Consider the following 16,546-nt stretch of genomic DNA (forward strand, 5'->3'; position numbering starts at 1 on the left):
CGGTTCAGGCCACGATCTTGGGGTTTGTGAGTTCTAGCACGTCGGGCTCTGTGCTGACAGCTCAGAGCCTGGAGCCTGCCTCGGATCCTGGGTCTCCCTCTCTCTCTGCCCCTCCCCTGCTCGCATTCTGTCTCTCTCCCTCAAAAATAAATAAACTTAAAAAAAGAAAATCAGCGAACTGCTGAAGTAATAGTTAGAAGTTTCTGGTGCACCCACCAAAAAGACAGTTTGCAAACGAGGAGCACTCACACCAAAACACAGAATGAGGCTCGGAGGTATAGCATCATAGAGCAGCTTCTAGAGTGTGGAGCGTGGAAGCAATGACTATTTGCTCTTTAGTGACTGGGTACAGTATTAGAATCTTCTGAACTAAAAGGAAATTTGTTGGTGGTCGCCTCACATCAACTTTGGGGAACTACTTTGGTTTCGCTTGTGATTTTCAGAGGCACAAGCAAGGTCAAGTTAGCTTTTCCTAGTCTTGCAAAATAAGCTAAATTAAGCTTTGTTTGTATGACGACACTGGCGTTGTCAACTCGGAATTTTCGAGTCTGGTCTCCATTTGTATTTGATTTTAACAGGTGGATGCTTGTAGTATCTCATTTGCTCTTAATTTGCATTTTCTTGATGAGTATTAATGATGATCACCTTCTCAGGTGCTCATTAGCCGTTTTGATATTTTCTGAAGTACCATGCTCAAGTACCCCAAAATGAGTTGGTATTTTCCTCATTGATTTGTAGAAATTCTTCTAACTTTCTGGAAAGAAGTCCTTTGTCAACAATGTGTACAACAGGGCTGAGCTCGCCGTTGCCCTTGGCCGTGGAGCCGTTTTTTGGCACCAAGGGCGCAGCATCCGTGATGAACGTAATTCAGGTTGTTTGTGACCACTGGGTACATACACTTGTACCCGTGGGATTTGTCCTTGGATGTTATCTAGACAAAAAGAATGATGAAAAACTAACTGCCTCCCAGAACAAGAGTGTGTTGCTTAAAAGGGAATTGAGACCCAGTGAAGAAGTCACCTGGAAATAAAGGCTGTGACTGAAATAAAGAATGTTCACCTTTAAAAAATTAGGAAATAAAAACACACTATTTTCAAAATGTATTTCAAGTGTATGTATTGAAAGCTTATGTACCCCACTCATTCTGAGGCTTGCCTTCTTGACCTGTCTTGACGAGAAGTTGTTTTTAAAGTTTATTTATTTAATGTTTCTTTATTTTTGAGAGCGAGAGAGACAGAGCATGAGTGGGACAGGGGCAGAGAGAGAGGGAGACCCAGAATCCAAAGCAGGCTCCAGGCTCCAAGCTGACAGCACAGAGCCGGACGCGGGGCTGGAACTCACGGCCGGCGCGATCATGACCTGAGCTGAAGTTGGCTGCTTAACCGACTGAGCAGCCAGGTGCCCCATAAAGTTTATTTATTTTTGAGAGAGAGAGAAAGAGAGCACGAGTGAGCTGGGGAGGCGCAGAGAGAGAGAGAGAGAGAGAGAGAGAGAGAGAGAGAAACCCAAGCAGGGTGGCTTGATCTCAATAACGTGAGATCACCACCGGAGCCGAAACCAAGAGTGGGGCACTTAACTGACGGAGCCCCCCAGGCGCCCTGAGCAGTTGCTCTCCGTTTTGATGAAGATTAACGTTTTATTTTGTGGTTAGTACTTTTTAAAGTACTTGTTTGGGAGACTTCATTTGCTCCAGAGCCATCAAGGCATGCTCCTATGTTTTCTTCCAGAAACTTGACTGTTTCACCTTTCACGAGTACGTCCACAATCCATCTCAAACTAGTTTTTGAGTTCGGTGGGAGGTAGGAGAGCCAGCACCTTTAAAGGAAAGGACCATTGTTTCCTCAAGGATTTGCAACGCATTCTTGACTCTGGGCGAAAAATTAGCTTCCCTGCGCACAGATTGAATTGTGCCATTCTCCTGCCTAAGTGTTTTCAATGGCAACCCGTTGTTTAGATCATGTTCAGGCTCTTGCTTAATGTATCTTAACAACACCCCGCTCGATTTGGCCACTTCCAGTTTCACAAGCCCAATCTTGTGTCCATCACCCCACTCTAAACTTAGACACGCTGAGCAGAGCGTTCCCTTGGACACACTCTCACCTCTGAACCTTGGCCATACAGAATGCTTCCGTAGGTTACCTACTATTCAAACTTCAGGTCTTACCTCCTCCAGGAAGCCTTCTCTGACTGCACATTCCCTGTCCCTTAAGTCTAGGTTGAGTGACCTCATCATGTGCTCTCTTGTACTCCGGCTTGTAATTGTGTTCCGGGGTAACTTCTCTGAGGGGAGGGAGGCCCATTTAGTTTACATGGAAGGTGTCTCGTAAATATGATTGAATCCGCCACGGATCCAGAAAGCGGGCGCCTCAGGGAAAGAACGGGGTTACAATTCTCAGATTGAACACTTGGCGAATAGGTTAACACTTCTGAGCCTCAGTTTTCAAATCTGTAAAGTGGGGACGCAATCGTCTCTAGGCAGGCCTGCCAGAAGCATCAAATAAGATGCTGCACAGAAACCCTTAGCGCAAGGACAGGCACACAGCGGACACTTTTAATATTAATAAAGCCATAGGGACTCACTTTTCCCTTGCGCATGCGCCTTCCTCCGTACGCCGGCTAGCCCTGCCCGGCGCGCCCCTGCGCGTCCCCACGCGTGCGCGTGTTCGACCGGAACCCCAGCCCTGGCCGGAGATGAAGGGGCGGGACCTCCGCAATACGCCTGCGCCCTGAGAGGCCGTGCGCCGAGGAGGCGGGGCCGCGCCGGCGCGCAGGGCGTCCCGGCTCCTGAGCATAAACAAGAGCGGGCACGGGATGAGGCGGCGGTTGATCCCCGGGCAGCCAGCTGCGGCCAGCGAGGCGGCGAGCGGGGCCAGGCGCCGACCCTGAGCGCACCCGACTCGCCCTCCCGCGCGCGAGCCCTCGGCCGGGGCCACCCTCCCGCCCGCCCGCCGCGCGCCCACCATGAACCTGGCGAGTCAGAGCGGCGAGGCCGGCGCCGGCCAGCTGCTCTTCGCCAACTTCAACCAGGACAACACGTAAGGCCGGGCGGGGGTTGGGGCCCGAGGCCTGGGGCCGGGAGGGGGTCCGGGCCCGAGGGCCGGGGCCGGGGCGGGCGGGAGCCTGAGGCCGGGCCCAGGGCCGGAGACTCGGCCTGGAGGTTCGGGGTGGAGGCCGGGGCGGGCGGGGGCGTCCCCGGGGGCGGGCCTGGAGCGTGGAGGGAGGGGCGCTGCCCTCGGGGACCCTCCGGGCGCTGCGCTGGAGCTGCGATCCCTGGGCGGGGAAAGTGATGGAGATAAGGAGGCTTTTCACCCACCGACGGATAGGTTGCTTTACCTTTTGGGACCTCCCTTCTCACAAAGTTGGGGCAGAACTTTGTGCCTTGACTTGTTGTCCCAGCCGCTTCTGGAGCAGTGAGCGTGGGTTTCTTCCTCTTATCCCACCTGCCCTTCTCCCTCGGCCCTCTTCCCCCCACTCTTTCCCTCTTCCGGCCCTTCTCCTTGTCTCTTCATTATCTTAGTGCCCTTTTCCTTTCTTTCCCTTTCTTCTTGTCTCGTTGTTCTTTTTTTTTTAGGTAACTTCGATGTCCTGCCCGAGCAAGAAACAAACTTAGCCTTAATCCCGGCCTCTGATCTGGGGAGAAACTGAGTCAAGGGGGATGTGGCAGAGAAATATACCTGAGGAGTCTTGGTGCTTCAGGGAATGGGCCCATCCTTAGGGACAGAGAGGCCCACTGATGCCAACCCATGGATTTGGAACGCTGTTTGTCCAAACGCCTATGGGTCTGAAGCTGATTCTTCAGAGGCTGTCTCGGTGACCTGTGAGGATAGTAACTAGATGAAGTTTCTGGAGAAGGAAGGAGCTGTGGAAGGGAGGAGAGCCATCTTGGGAAGTGAGTAAGAGGAAGTGATGTAAGTGAGGAGGAATGGGTCATTGGCTTCATAGTAAGTAGTTGGTCGAGTTGTTACTGGCGGAATGGAGTCAGCAAAGTAGAACATGAGATTTTTATTTTATTTTATTTTTTTAATTGAAGAGTTCATTGTACAATGGCAAGCAGGCATCAAGTCCGTGGCATGCCGCGGGTACTCGGTAGCGCCGCCCCAGAATTGTGAGGTTAGTGCCGGGTGGCCCGGCAGTGGGACTGCGCTGAGGTTAGAAGGAAGCAGATCCCCTTTTCCCAAGTGCAGATGAGGAAACTGAGGTTCACAAAGGCTCAGAGCTGTGCCTGGATCCCAGAGTTGGTTAATGTGGAGCGTGGGCAGGCCCGAGTCTCTTCCACTGTCCTTCCCACTCTGCCACTGTCTTCTCTACCCAAAAAGTAGGATTTTGAGGATGGTGAATTTAGGCATCATACTGTAGCAGTCTTTAAAGATTAAAACTACCAAACGCTTAGTGTTCCACGTGAGTAAAACCCAGCACAGCAAAAGCATGTTGAATAACCTGTTGCCAGTGGTTGTGATCGGGATAGACTATGTTATGTGAACCCAGGAAGCGAATAGAACATTTCAAACTGAGATTGGTTTTTAAGCCCTTAGTGTTTTTTGGTTTTGTTTTTAAATTTTTTTCTAACGTTTTTATTTTTGAGACAGAGACACATCGCAAGCGGGGGAGGAGCAGAGAGAGAGGGAGACACAGAATCCAAAGCAGGCTCCAGGCTCGGAGCGGTCAGCACAGAGCCCGACGCGGGGCTCGAACTCACAGACTGGGAGATCATGACCCAAGCCGAAGTCGGATGCTCAACCGACTGAGCCGCCCAGGCGCCCCAAGCCCTTAGTGTTTTGAGATCGGTTAAGAAACGCTAGCTTTCTGGGTTTTTATGTCTTGTGTAAGTTAGAGAATTTCCAAAACGTTTTCTACCATTTTTTTTTTCCAGCTTTTCACTATTCATCGTTTATGTTGAAAGGAAATCAAATATGAGAACATATTCTCTTTGGCTGTTACTTCAAATGGGCTTTCAAATTACATACACAATAGAAAATGTCAGTCTGGCCTGAAGTTAGACCTTTTCACACTTGGAAGTCCCGTGCTTTCTCACTCCTCAGTGAGTCTGAAAGTTCAGGAGGTTTCTGTGTCATAACTTGGATTTGCCAGAAACCTTGATATACCACGAATGTAAACTGTTAAGAAATAGTAGGATAGGATTATAGTAAATTATTAAGAAATGGGAAGACAGGATTTAATCATTGATTAAAATGACTAATTTGTCTTGAAGAAATAGACATGTTTATGAGGAAAGGCTGTACAGTTTACCCCTTTGTCTCCTTTACCCGTCTCCAGAACTTAATAGAAGAACACAGTTTTTCACAAGACAAAGGTTGTCGGTCTAGGATCCACATTCACTGTGTTCAGTGAGAAAATCTGGAAGCAATTTCACTTAATAGAATACATGTATGTTACACAATAATGCTTAACAAAAGAATATTCCCTGTACACCAAACTATCTGTCCTGCTTTTTGTACTAGTAATATGGTTTCAAATATTGTGTTAATTTTCCTAGGATTCTCATCCTAAAAGTATGAAGAAGTGCTTTGTTTTTGTTTTTGTTTTTTTACTATTTGTTTGTTTATTTTTTAGTTAGAGCCGTGAAAGAGGCACTGAGAACAGTTGTTTTCAGTCATCTCGCTCTTAACTGGTTAGTTCCAGTGCTGGTTTCTGAAAGTAACCGTTTGAACGGTTTACTTTGGAGGAATTTTTGGCTTTTGAAATTGAAGTCAACAAACTAGTAAGAGTATCCCTGAAATGGAAATGTCAAGGACTAAATTCCTCCAGTGGATGCCGCTCGTCTAGTGGGAAATCTGTGATTTGGCGATGTCCTTTTTAAACTACACTTCAAAAAGGGGTAGAATAAAGAAAGGGACTTGATTCTCCAGGTCTCCTGCTGACAGGATTGAAGTTGTTAGCGTCCAGAAAATCATAGAGATGCTTGTTTAACTGAGTTTCTTCTACAGTTACGGTTGTTATTCTGGGAAAGTCCCTTCTCTCCACTTTTTTCTCATCCGTAAATCGAGAGGCTTGATTGTAGATGGTCTTTAAGGATCCTTCAACCTTAAAGTTTTAGGCCATTCTGTCGGCTGGGTAGAGGGAGTGTTGGAGGAGGGCAGGACAGTCACCCAGGAGGATATTGTCCAACAGCAGTGGCCCGTGGAGAAAAGACCAGTCAGCCATCAGGACTTGGTGTGACCCGTGGGACAGGCGTGGTGCAGGGAAGTTCAGGTTACTCCCAAGTCTCTGGTTTGGGTCTAGTGTGAACAGTGATTCCATTTTGGGGACTCGGTTTGGGGCAAAAGATGAATTCTGCTCGGCTGCTATGGAGTTGTCAAGGCATCAGGGCTAACCAGCTGGAGGCCTGCGGTGGAAATGCTGGGAGCTGCGGGAAGAGCCTGCTGTGGAGCAGACTTACTAAGTAGGGCCCCAGGGTCTACGAGGTGTCCTCCTTGGGTTCCTTTTTATGCGTGTGCACTGTTGCCACCTAACTCTAATCAAGTAAGATAGTAGGAAGGGAAAGCCTTTCGGGACTAACTATTGGTAAGAGTTTACGAAAGAAAAAGGAGTTAAGAGAAAGATCTGATTCACGCTTTTTTTTAGTGGAAATTCACTATCTTTTAAAAATTTTTTTTTTCAACGTTTATTTATTTTGGGGACAGAGAGAGACAGAGCATGAACGGGGGAGGGGCAGAGAGAGAGGGAGACACAGAATCGGAAACAGGCTCCAGGCTCTGAGCCATCAGCCCAGAGCCCGACGCGGGGCTCGAACTCACGGACCGCGAGATCGTGACCTGGCTGAAGTCGGACGCTTAACCGACTGCGCCACCCAGGCGCCCCTACTATCTTTTAGATATTGAGCGCTCAAGTTTCAATTCAGTGATAGACTTGCAGTTAAAGATGGTGCATCACACAGAGGCATTTGTTTTGGCCCCTCCCAAAACCCTACTGAAATGTCAGTCAACAAATTACCCAAAGATATATATTTAAGCTTATTTATTTACCGTGGGGAGAGGGGGAAGCAAGGAAGGAGCGGAGAGAGCTTCCCAAGCAGGCTGTCCGCACCGGCCTGACAAGGGGCTCCACCTCCGGAACCTTGAGATCATGACCTGAGCCGAGATCGGGAGTTGGCCGGTCGCTCAGCCGACTGAGCCTGACTGAGCCACCCAGGCGCCCCTCAAAAAATATTTTAAGAGACTGAAAGCCATAGGATAGGGAGAATGAGGAAGGAGTCACTAGCAACATTTTAGAAGCTAGCAAGTAGTACAGGAAGGTGATCCGGATTGCTGGTGGAGAAAGCAGAGAGCCAACCTGGTGTAAACTGCAGAATCCCCAAAAGGCTCAGGATCGGCAGCCTAGGGAAGCTCTCGAAGTGGAATAAAGGGGGGTGTGGTGAAAATGAAGAGGATTGGCCCTCAGCATGTCTCACAAGCACTCACTCTCCCATCCTGGCAAAGGACTTAGGCCTCGTCTCAAGACTATATAACAGGGTCTCTGGATTTTGACACCAGGCGCAGGTGAAGGCCGGGCTGTGGTGTTGAAACGTGGGACTGAGTAAATATAACCTTTTTTCTAGGATAGTAAGCTGGTTTTTCTCCTTCGGCTGTAAAAGATCTCATTGTGTTACCTTAAAAAAAAAAAAAAAAAAAAAAAAAACTACACAAACATTTATTGGGGGATAAGGTTATTTAATAAGGGAATTTCAAGCTTCCTTGTTACTGTGCCTCTCCCATTAATATGTCTGCCATTGTATGGTCAGGCAAATCATGAGAAATTATTAAAAGCAGGATCAGTCCCAAAGAGGGATGTATGAACCTGATCATTGGTGTTACCACCCTTTAAAAACATCCACTTTTAGGGGGTGCCTGAGTGGCTCAGTCGGTTGGGCGTCCGACTTCGGCTTGGGTCGTGATCTCACTGTTCCTGAGTTCGAGCCCCGTGTCAGGCTCTGTGCTGACAGCTCAGAGCCTGGAGCCTGATTCGGATTCTGTGTCTCCCTCTCTTTCTGCCCCTCCCCACTCACACTCTGTCTCTCTCTCTCTCTCAAAAATAAATAAAAACATCCATTTTTACTGATAAAATATATACTCGAACTATGCCATGGATATATAGGGAAAAATAATTGAAATATATGTGCTTGTATTTCTTATTGATGGAGGTGCACAGCAGTTTTACAAACCACACAATTAAAATTGTAGCTAAGGTATTTAATATCCTAAAGCAGTTTCTGAATATTTGTAAGGACATCAAAGTTCTGATGTTTGATCACCAAAGGCCAGTTTTGACAGATTCTTTTGTTCGGAGCATAGAATCAAAATCTAGTTTCTCATAAACCAGTTAAAGCTCATTAAGTTTGCCCATGAAAGAAGCCCTCCCTAAGCTTATTTTATATATAGTGTCAATAAGGCTGGCGATTGGGTTTCTAAGTCAACAAATTAGAAAGGGAGAGGAGCTGTTAATCCTGGGGAGAGGGTCACAAGGAAGTGACACCTCTCTGCAAAAGAATAAATGGAAAATATTTTTAGCAGCTCAACACTACAGTCTGACCATTTGTGGTCACACACACAAAACCCTCATCTCCTTGGTAGGGTCTGAGAGGGTCACCGTATTGTAATAGTACAGTAGGTTTAATGATCACTCCCATAGGACTCCAGGAAAATGTTAAGAATCTCCCACCCCCTTGTGATAGGCATACAGGAAAGCATATACAAGAACACCTTTTTCATTTTTTAAGCAAAAATAGAAAGAATCTATCGGTGCTTAAAATAGCAACCATTAGTTATCTGGAAAACATTTCCCAAAAGTTATAGACTGCTGAGATTTTCGTCTTATTTTTAGTTCTGGATATTTATGTTTTTGTTGGCTTCTTTATTGCTTTTCAAATTATTTACAGGTAAAAATATCTAATTACCTCATTGATACAATTAATTCAAAACAGTGAAGTATTTTTGCAAAAAAAAAGGTAGAAAGAGTTTTGCTTTTTTTTTTTTTTTTTTTTTTTTTTTTAAGTTACATATTTTGGGGTCAGGGGGGAGAGATTCCCAAGCAGGCTCCACGCTCTCAGCGCCGAGCCCAACACAGGACTCGATCTCACGAACCATGAGATCATGACCTGAGCCGAAATCAAGTCAGACGCTTAACCGGCTGAGCCACCCAGGTGCCCCAAAGAGTTTTGCTTTTGTTTATACTTCTAAGATGAACCAATTACAACTTAAAAATTTCATAGTGCTTACAGTAGCTCCATTCTTGGAATACATTTCTTCTACCTATGGGCAAGAGAAGGGTTGGAAATCTCAAGTTTTTAATAGATGAAATAGCCCTTGAAGTAGCCCTAAGTTTTGTCTTGGTGTGCAGATACTCCCGCTAGGAAACGTCGGTGTTCAGTCTTTCTAGTCTTCTGGTTTGTCTTCTGCCTCCACTTGTCTGCACATTTTTCCAGACACTAGATTCAGAACCGTCCAGTCGCTGCTTCCCCATACGCCCCACGCATCCTGCTTGATTGGCTCGTCCTCTGTTTCTCAGAGCTGGACTTCCTTTTGTTCCCCCCCAGCCCCCCCGCGGTCAGTCACTTTCTGGAGAGTAGTAATCTTCCGGTGGGGAACTGCTTCACTCAGTGGCCACTGCACCTGTGCAGGGTCGGGGGTGGCAGCTGGGGAGCCCGTGAGCTCCCTTCAGGCCTCCTGGCGAAAGCCGTGGCTTTGGCGTCAGGTGTGAGTGATTTTATCTTTTCCTTCTAGGTCAGCTGTGCAGTCTTCTCATGCCAGCTTCCAAGTTATCTTTTCCGTCTGTTTTATTTCCACCCCACTGCTCAGCTATCGTTTCACATAGGTGATTGAGCTGCGCTTGCCGTGGCCCTGCCGAGGCAGAAGGATGTCATCGTCCACCATCGTAAATGTCTTTGTTTAAAACTCGGAGCATCCGCCTTCTTCGCTTTTGGACTCACACATAGAGCAGATCACCTGAGGAGCCCCGCTTTGTTTTGAGGGGATCGTTAATTAAGGGCTGATTATTTCCATTTATTTGTCAAAGTAATCTTTAAGGTTTTGTAGGTTTTCGGTAAGAATAAGGTCTGTATTTTATTGACCTTCACCTTTTCCTGGCTGCGAGCTGGGGCACCTGGCTCTGCCCCTTGCCTCTTTTCTGCTCAGCCAGCACTCGCCCACTACAAACTGTGTGAAATTACTCGTGCTAATTTTCAGTAGAGGTGATGGTTACTAGTTGGTAACATGGAGCTTGTTTTTGCATTATCATTGTCTACACGTATCAGCTCTTATTTCTGATTTGGCTTTTTTGCAGGTCCCTAGCTGTTGGTAGTAAGTCCGGTTATAAATTTTTCTCCCTTTCTTCTGTGGATAAGCTGGAACAGATCTATGAATGCAGTAAGTGTTTGCTTTATTTTTCCCCCTTCTTAAAAACAAAACAAAACAAAAAAATAGACAAAGTATACTTGAATTGGAATGCATTCTCAAACTCTAACACTGTGATTAAAGTCCAGACACCCCTTGACCAGTACTCTTCCTTGACCTTGGGCTTCCTGGGATGACAGCTGTGAACGGGTGGTACGTGTTCTCCAAGGTGTGCGTGTTTGCGTGTTTATAAATGTACTGCGGAGACGCTTGTTTTATGGGTTGTCTTTCAATACACGATACCATGCTGTGTGTAGTGTTCTGTAATTTCTCCCCATTTTAAATGCCAGTGAAACCATTTATCTTTCTGTTTAAACCACTTCCAGAAAACTGAGAACTTCACAGCCCCCATAGGAATGATTTATTTGACATCTTACGGCATTCGAGTGGCCTACATGTCAGAGGCAATATGGACTTGTAGAAGGGTCATATGAGCTTTGACTTCTTGTTCAGTCACTTATTTGTGACTTCAGATAGATTACTTCATCTTGGATCTCAGTTTCTTTGGTTTTCGTGTGTGTGTGTGTGTGTGTGTGTGTGTGTGTGCGCGCGCAGTAGGACTTGCTGAGTAAACGGTAAGCATAGAGTCCTCCTCCCCAGAGAGAATTTGCTAGAAAGCTTTGGGCTCTTCCTGCATACATAACTTGTTTTCTGTGCATGTATGTAGTTACACACATAAAGATATACTTTTGTGTTTGTGTGTGGTTTTGTTTTATATAAGTGAGCTTGTAATGTTTTGCTCTTTATTTTTGTTTTTAAAAACATAACTTTAAATTGAGGTGATTGTAGATACACACGCAGTTGTAAGAAATAATACAGACCCCATATACCCTTCTCCCGGTTTCCCCCAATGGTCACATTTTGCGAAACCACAGTGTAATACCACAACCAGGATAGCAAAGTTGATTGGTCCTGATCAGGTTTCCTCAGTTTTACCTGTATGCGTTTGTGTTTCCTAAGTTCTGTATGGTCTTAACGCCCTTGCAGATTCCTGTTTCCCCCACACACGGCCAAGATGCTGGTTGGTTCTAACAACACAGGGTCCTTCCCGCTGCCCCTTTATAACCACACCTGTCTCTACCTCCCAGCCCTAATCCCTAGTAGCCATTAATCTGTCCTCTCCAAAATGTTGTCATTTCAAAAATGACATGGAAATGCAAATATGTAACCTTTTGGGACTGGGTTTTGTTTTGTTTTGTTTTGTTTTTTGTTTTGTTTTGTTGTTTTTACTCAGCATCATTCCTTGGAAATTCATCTGAACGGTTGGATGTGTCAGTAGTTCGTTTTTATTACTGAGAAATATTCTGGGGTGTGGATGGACCATAGTGTATCGTCAGTTACCTGTTAAAGGGCATCTGGGCTGATTCCAGTTTGTGACTATTATTACAGATAAAGCTGCTGTGAACAGTCATGTATAGAGATTGTGTGAACATAAGTTGTTACCTCCCTGGGATAAATGTCTAAGAATACAACTGTCGGGTCATATGGTAGACCCCCCCCCCTTTTTTTTTTTAAAGAAACTGCCAAAGTATTTTCCAGGTGGCTGTACCATTTTACATTCCCACCAGTGATGTCTGAGGAATCTGGTTCCTCTGTATCTTTGCTGGCGGTGGGTGTTACTGCTGTTTTTCATTGTACCACCTTGGTCGATATGAACAGTGTTGTCTCATTGTGGTTCTGATTTGCATTTCCTCAGTGGCTGATGATGAGCATCTTTTCGTGGGCTTATTTGCCACGTGTATGTTCTCTTCAGTGACACGTCCGTGTTTTTGCCTGTGTTCTAATAGGCAGATCTGGGGTTTTTTAATGTAAGGTTTTCAGAGTTCTTTAAATATTCCGTGTACTAGTCCTTTGTCAGATATGTGGTTTGTAAATATTTTCTCTGTATGTAACGAGCAGCCCTGAAGGCTGCCTGTGGCCTGACCCCAGTTAAGAATCTTTGTGGGAGAATTAGGGCTTCTGTACTCACGACATGCTTGTAATGAGTCACACTGGGGTTTGGATTCGGGGAAAGATTTAACACGTGCCGTTTCACGTACCTGAGTGAGCGGACAGTTGTGGGGAGCGGGGTCTCCTCCCTCCGAACGGCGTCGGCACCTCCGTTCCGAGCGACCGTCCCCGTGTCGTCCGCTTTGCTCCCTCCGGAGTGAGCGTTCCACTTTGGAATTCCGCTTCACCTTCCAGATCTCTGAAGGAGGGCGGTTCATCGAGTAACGGGATAGGCGTGTCCTTCACCCTTGGGTCCGTCCACTCCGGGGGCGCTTGCAGAGGGCCTGCTCTGTGCCAGCCTGCCCCGCCCGTGGCGATGCGCTAGCAGCCCCTGCTCTCCTGCCGCTTGCACTTAAATGGAGGAAGACCAAGAACGAGTAAATACATTCGTGTCCAGCGTTCTGCTGGGCACATGGCAGCCGGCACAGACCCAGATACCACCCCCTGCATCCCCACCCCTGCTAACTTAAGATGAAGATGTTGGGGGGACGATCTCGTTTCTTCTGCCAGTTGCTTGCAATAGGAAGTTCTCGTGGTCCCCCGGGAGGTCAGAGGCTTCCCTGGCCCCTCCCAGGCTTCGGCCTCCTCCCGGCAGGCAGGTAAGCCTTCGGGTGCCCCCTCGCCTCCATCGGGAGGGTGTCGTGTGTGTCCCCCCCCCCCACCCCCCCCCCCCGCAAGTCCGCTGTTTGTTGCTGCCCAAAGGCCAGCAGCCAGGCCCTTCCTAGGGACGTAATCAGCGGCCCTGACTCCACGCTTCCTGTGGGCTGCCTTAGATTTTGCTCCTCCTCTGTCCTCAGACTTGGCCTGCTGATGTTCACTAAATCTTCCTTCCAGAAAGCTTTTCTTTCTAGTATGGAGCCAGAAGATGTGATGTGGGTGATAAGATAGCTGTGAGCTAGTGTGCTTGCTTATCTCGAGTGGGGCCAGGAGTTGTGCAGATCTCCAGACTGGCCACCTCCCCACTTCCCCGTGGCCCCACGCAGGATTGTTCCCGATAGGGCTTCTTCAAAGAAGGGTAGCCGGTCTGTGGATTCCACTGGGCCTTTGTGAATGACTGAAACCTTTACTAACACCGTACCCAGGGGAGCCCGAGTTGTGCTATGACCTGGTTGCTGTAATGAGTAGGGTCATCTGCTTTGAAATCCACAGAATCCACCCCCCACCACGCTGCCATTTGGAACCCAGTGCTTAGAAAGGGGGTAAGAAGACCAAAACCTGGTCTTTACTTCTCAAATTGAATCAGTTTAATGACTCACCTGATTCCTTGAAGTTTATTTACTGATTTTTTGCTGTCTTGTTTTTTAAAGGTTTTTGGTGGAACAAAAACAAAACGTGATGTCTTGATAATACTGTGCAAAGAGTGGGTATTTACTGACCAACACCGTGAGGTGGAACATAGGCTCCTTTGTTCTTAGTGAACTTAGACCCTTAGAAATAGATGATGAAATGGACAAAGAATTTTTCGAGGGTTAATACTTTAAACTGGAAGTGATTGAATTCTTTTGCTCCTGGAGCCTTCTGCGCCTTTCCCCTCTCACATACACTTTTATGGAGTAGATAAAAGAACGTCCCTTCAAAAACAGGTTAACTGCTGAACCGAGATTGTTCTCTGGAGTTTTTCCACAAATAGACCCAGAGCAAAGAACATACTTGATGCCTGGCCTCGCTGTTTGCTGCAGGCCCGGCGTTGGCCTTTCCCTCATAATCTCAAGCATGCATCACAAACTCAGATCTTTGCTCTCGGTCGCTGTTGCTGTTACAGAAAAAATGAGCCAGAACTGGTCTTGGGAAGAGCAAGATGGACAACTGCTTGACTCTGTTGTTTGTTCAAACAACAGCAACAGAAAGCCTTTTGCCCAGAATCAGTGGAAGATTTTTTCCTATCGTACTATTGTAATTTCTGGAGTTGCAAGAGCTCCCGTGTACGCCTTGCCCGCTGTCTGTGCCTGCCTGTTTGTTTTGTCATTCTCTTTCTCTCTGTCCTTTGTGTGTGTGAAGATGCATAATGTGCACGTGTGTGGTCTCCCTTCCCTGTGAAGGGTGTGTGGTCGTTATTTGTAAAATATCACTTAGGTTGGGAGGAAAAGTTGGCTCTTTTACATTCTATATTGTGCGTGTTTGCATTTTTAAGTTTCTGAGCTAGGAAAACATGCGTCAGGAGGCACTCGGTTGTGAAATCGAACATAAGCAGCGAAAGTGACCAGTGCCTGCTTCGACATCCGCAGCGCCTCCACAGACCTAGAGCGCGTCTCCTCGGGAGACCAACCCTTCTTGACCGGACAGGCATCATCTGCGTCCTACGGGTTGAGAAACGGTGCTTTTTGAGATCGTTCTGATTTGACATACAGCTGGTTCGAGTGTCAATTTCAGTGGGCTGTAGTTTTGGATCTTAAGGGGAGAGGTCCAGTTGCCTGTCTGCGTAAATCTGCCGTGATGAGGTTTGGGCTCTTGCCTCTCTTGAGAGCTGCAGGCATCCGACAGACACGCCTCGTTTACAAGTGTGTTATGTCACTTGTTTCATGGTTTCTTCTTCGCTTCTTAGTGCTTTAGAGGTGTTCTCATTGCCAGTTCTAAGTAGTGCCAGCAGAAGCAAACAGCATTCTTTGGGGGGGGGGGGGGTAGCTCACCAGCAGGGGAAGGAGCAGATGGAGAGAGAGAATCTTAAGCAGACTCCATGCCCCACACGGAGCCCGACAGGGTGTCGATCCCATGACCCTGGGATCATGACCAGAACGGAAGTCAAGAATCGGATGTCCCTAGCGTTCTTTTTCACATCAAGTAATTCTAGGGGCGCCTGGGGGGCTCGGTCAGTTAAGCATCTCATTTCAGCTCAGGTCGTGATCTCATGTTTTGTGGGTTCGAGCCCCACGTTGGGCTCTGTGCTGACAGCTCAGAGCCTGGAGCCTGCTTCAAGTTCTGTGTCTCCCTCCCTCTCTGCCCCTCCCCTGCTCACACTCTGTGTCTCAAAAAATAAAATAAACATTAAGAAAAGGGGCACCTGTATGGCTCTGTCGATTAAGCGTTTGACTTTGGCTCAGGTCATGATCTCACAGTTCGTGAGTTCGAGTCCCGTGTCAGGATCTGTGCTGACGGCTCGGAGCCTGGAGCCTGCTTCAGATTCTGTGTCTCCCTCTCTTTCTGTCCCACCCCCACTCATATTCTGTCTCTGTCCCTCTAAAAAATAAACAAACATTAAAAAAAATAAGCATTGAGAAAAAATTTAAATCAAGGAATTTGTTTCTTAAATTTTGTACAGGGTATCTCTAGGAAGAATGTTTGTCAAAAACTGTGACCAAGGCCACCTAGAATGGTCCTTGAGAGCAAAGCTTTCCGTGACCCTTGAGGGCATCGAGTTCACACTTTCTTAGTGGTGACTCGAGTGCTCATCGGTGCCATTGTCTCCTTAACAGGCCACCTCCAATAATTACAAATGTTCAGCCTCGTTTGGCCTTGTTTCTCTTGCTTTTCATTCAGTTGCAGCGCCCTGTAACCGGCCCTACGCGTGTGCACCCTGGTTTCGTGGAGGGCCGAGCTGTGTGGACTTGAGTTTGCCGGGAGGTGACCGCGCTGGGCACGTGCGCTCTGAGCATCTTTCCGCGTTGAAACGTGCTCTAGGGGGGCGCCTGGGTGGCTCAGTCGGTTGGGCGGCCGACTTCAGCTCAGGTCATGATCTCGCGGTCTGTGAGGGCTGTGAGTTCGAGCCCCGCGTCGGGCTCTGGGCTGACAGCTCAGAGCCTGGAGCCTGTTTCAGATTCTGTGTCTCCCTCTCTCTGACCCTCCCCTGTTCATGCTCTGTCTCTCTCTGTCTCAAAAATAAATAAATGTTAAAAAAAATTTAAAAAAAAGAAAAAAAAAAAGAAACGTGCTCTAGGGAGTGTGGTGTCATGTGAAAATGGCAAAGAGCTTCTTGAAACCGCACGGTAGAAAATTAACAGACCCAAACCACCCGATAGTCCGTGAAGACCGGTGGCTGCGTTCCCAACAAGATGCAGGCCCTCGGTGCCACGGACGTAAAGGAACTCTGACCCTGAAGCGGATCCTTTGGGGGTGTTGCCGCTTCCTCTGTGGTGCCAGACACGCGTTAGCTGCGGGGTGACCTGGTGCGTCAGCCCTGCACGCGGGGCCTCGGCCGTTTCCTAGTTCCTGGCTCCTTTGGTAGTCTGATGAGTTGC

The 16,546-nt window shown here is 47.5% G+C and overlaps 2 protein-coding genes across 3 annotated transcripts in view; both read left to right on the forward strand.

Moving 5' to 3' along the window:
• The first annotated feature begins 778 nt into the window (after positions 1-778).
• On the forward strand, positions 779-1,065 carry LOC125154656 (NADH dehydrogenase [ubiquinone] 1 beta subcomplex subunit 1-like). The gene has a single exon (XM_047839188.1). The coding sequence runs from the start codon at positions 779-781 to the stop codon at positions 1,028-1,030; it is 252 nt and encodes an 83-aa protein (XP_047695144.1). The 3' UTR covers positions 1,031-1,065.
• A 1,699-nt stretch (positions 1,066-2,764) lies between these two features.
• Positions 2,765-16,546, forward strand: part of WIPI2 (WD repeat domain, phosphoinositide interacting 2) — a 39,803-nt gene continuing 26,021 nt past the window's right edge. Inside the window, exons 1-2 of one of the 2 annotated variants that reach the window (XM_047837972.1) lie at positions 2,765-3,035; positions 10,276-10,358. In XM_047837972.1, the coding sequence (XP_047693928.1) occupies positions 2,962-3,035; positions 10,276-10,358 (157 nt within the window). In that variant the 5' untranslated portion in view covers positions 2,765-2,961. The remainder of the gene's footprint in view (positions 3,036-10,275; positions 10,359-16,546) is intronic. The other variant, XM_047837973.1, reaches the window with a different exon arrangement.

This window comes from Prionailurus viverrinus, chromosome E3 (genome assembly GCF_022837055.1).
Source record: "Prionailurus viverrinus isolate Anna chromosome E3, UM_Priviv_1.0, whole genome shotgun sequence".
Lineage (NCBI taxonomy): Eukaryota > Metazoa > Chordata > Mammalia > Carnivora > Felidae > Prionailurus > Prionailurus viverrinus.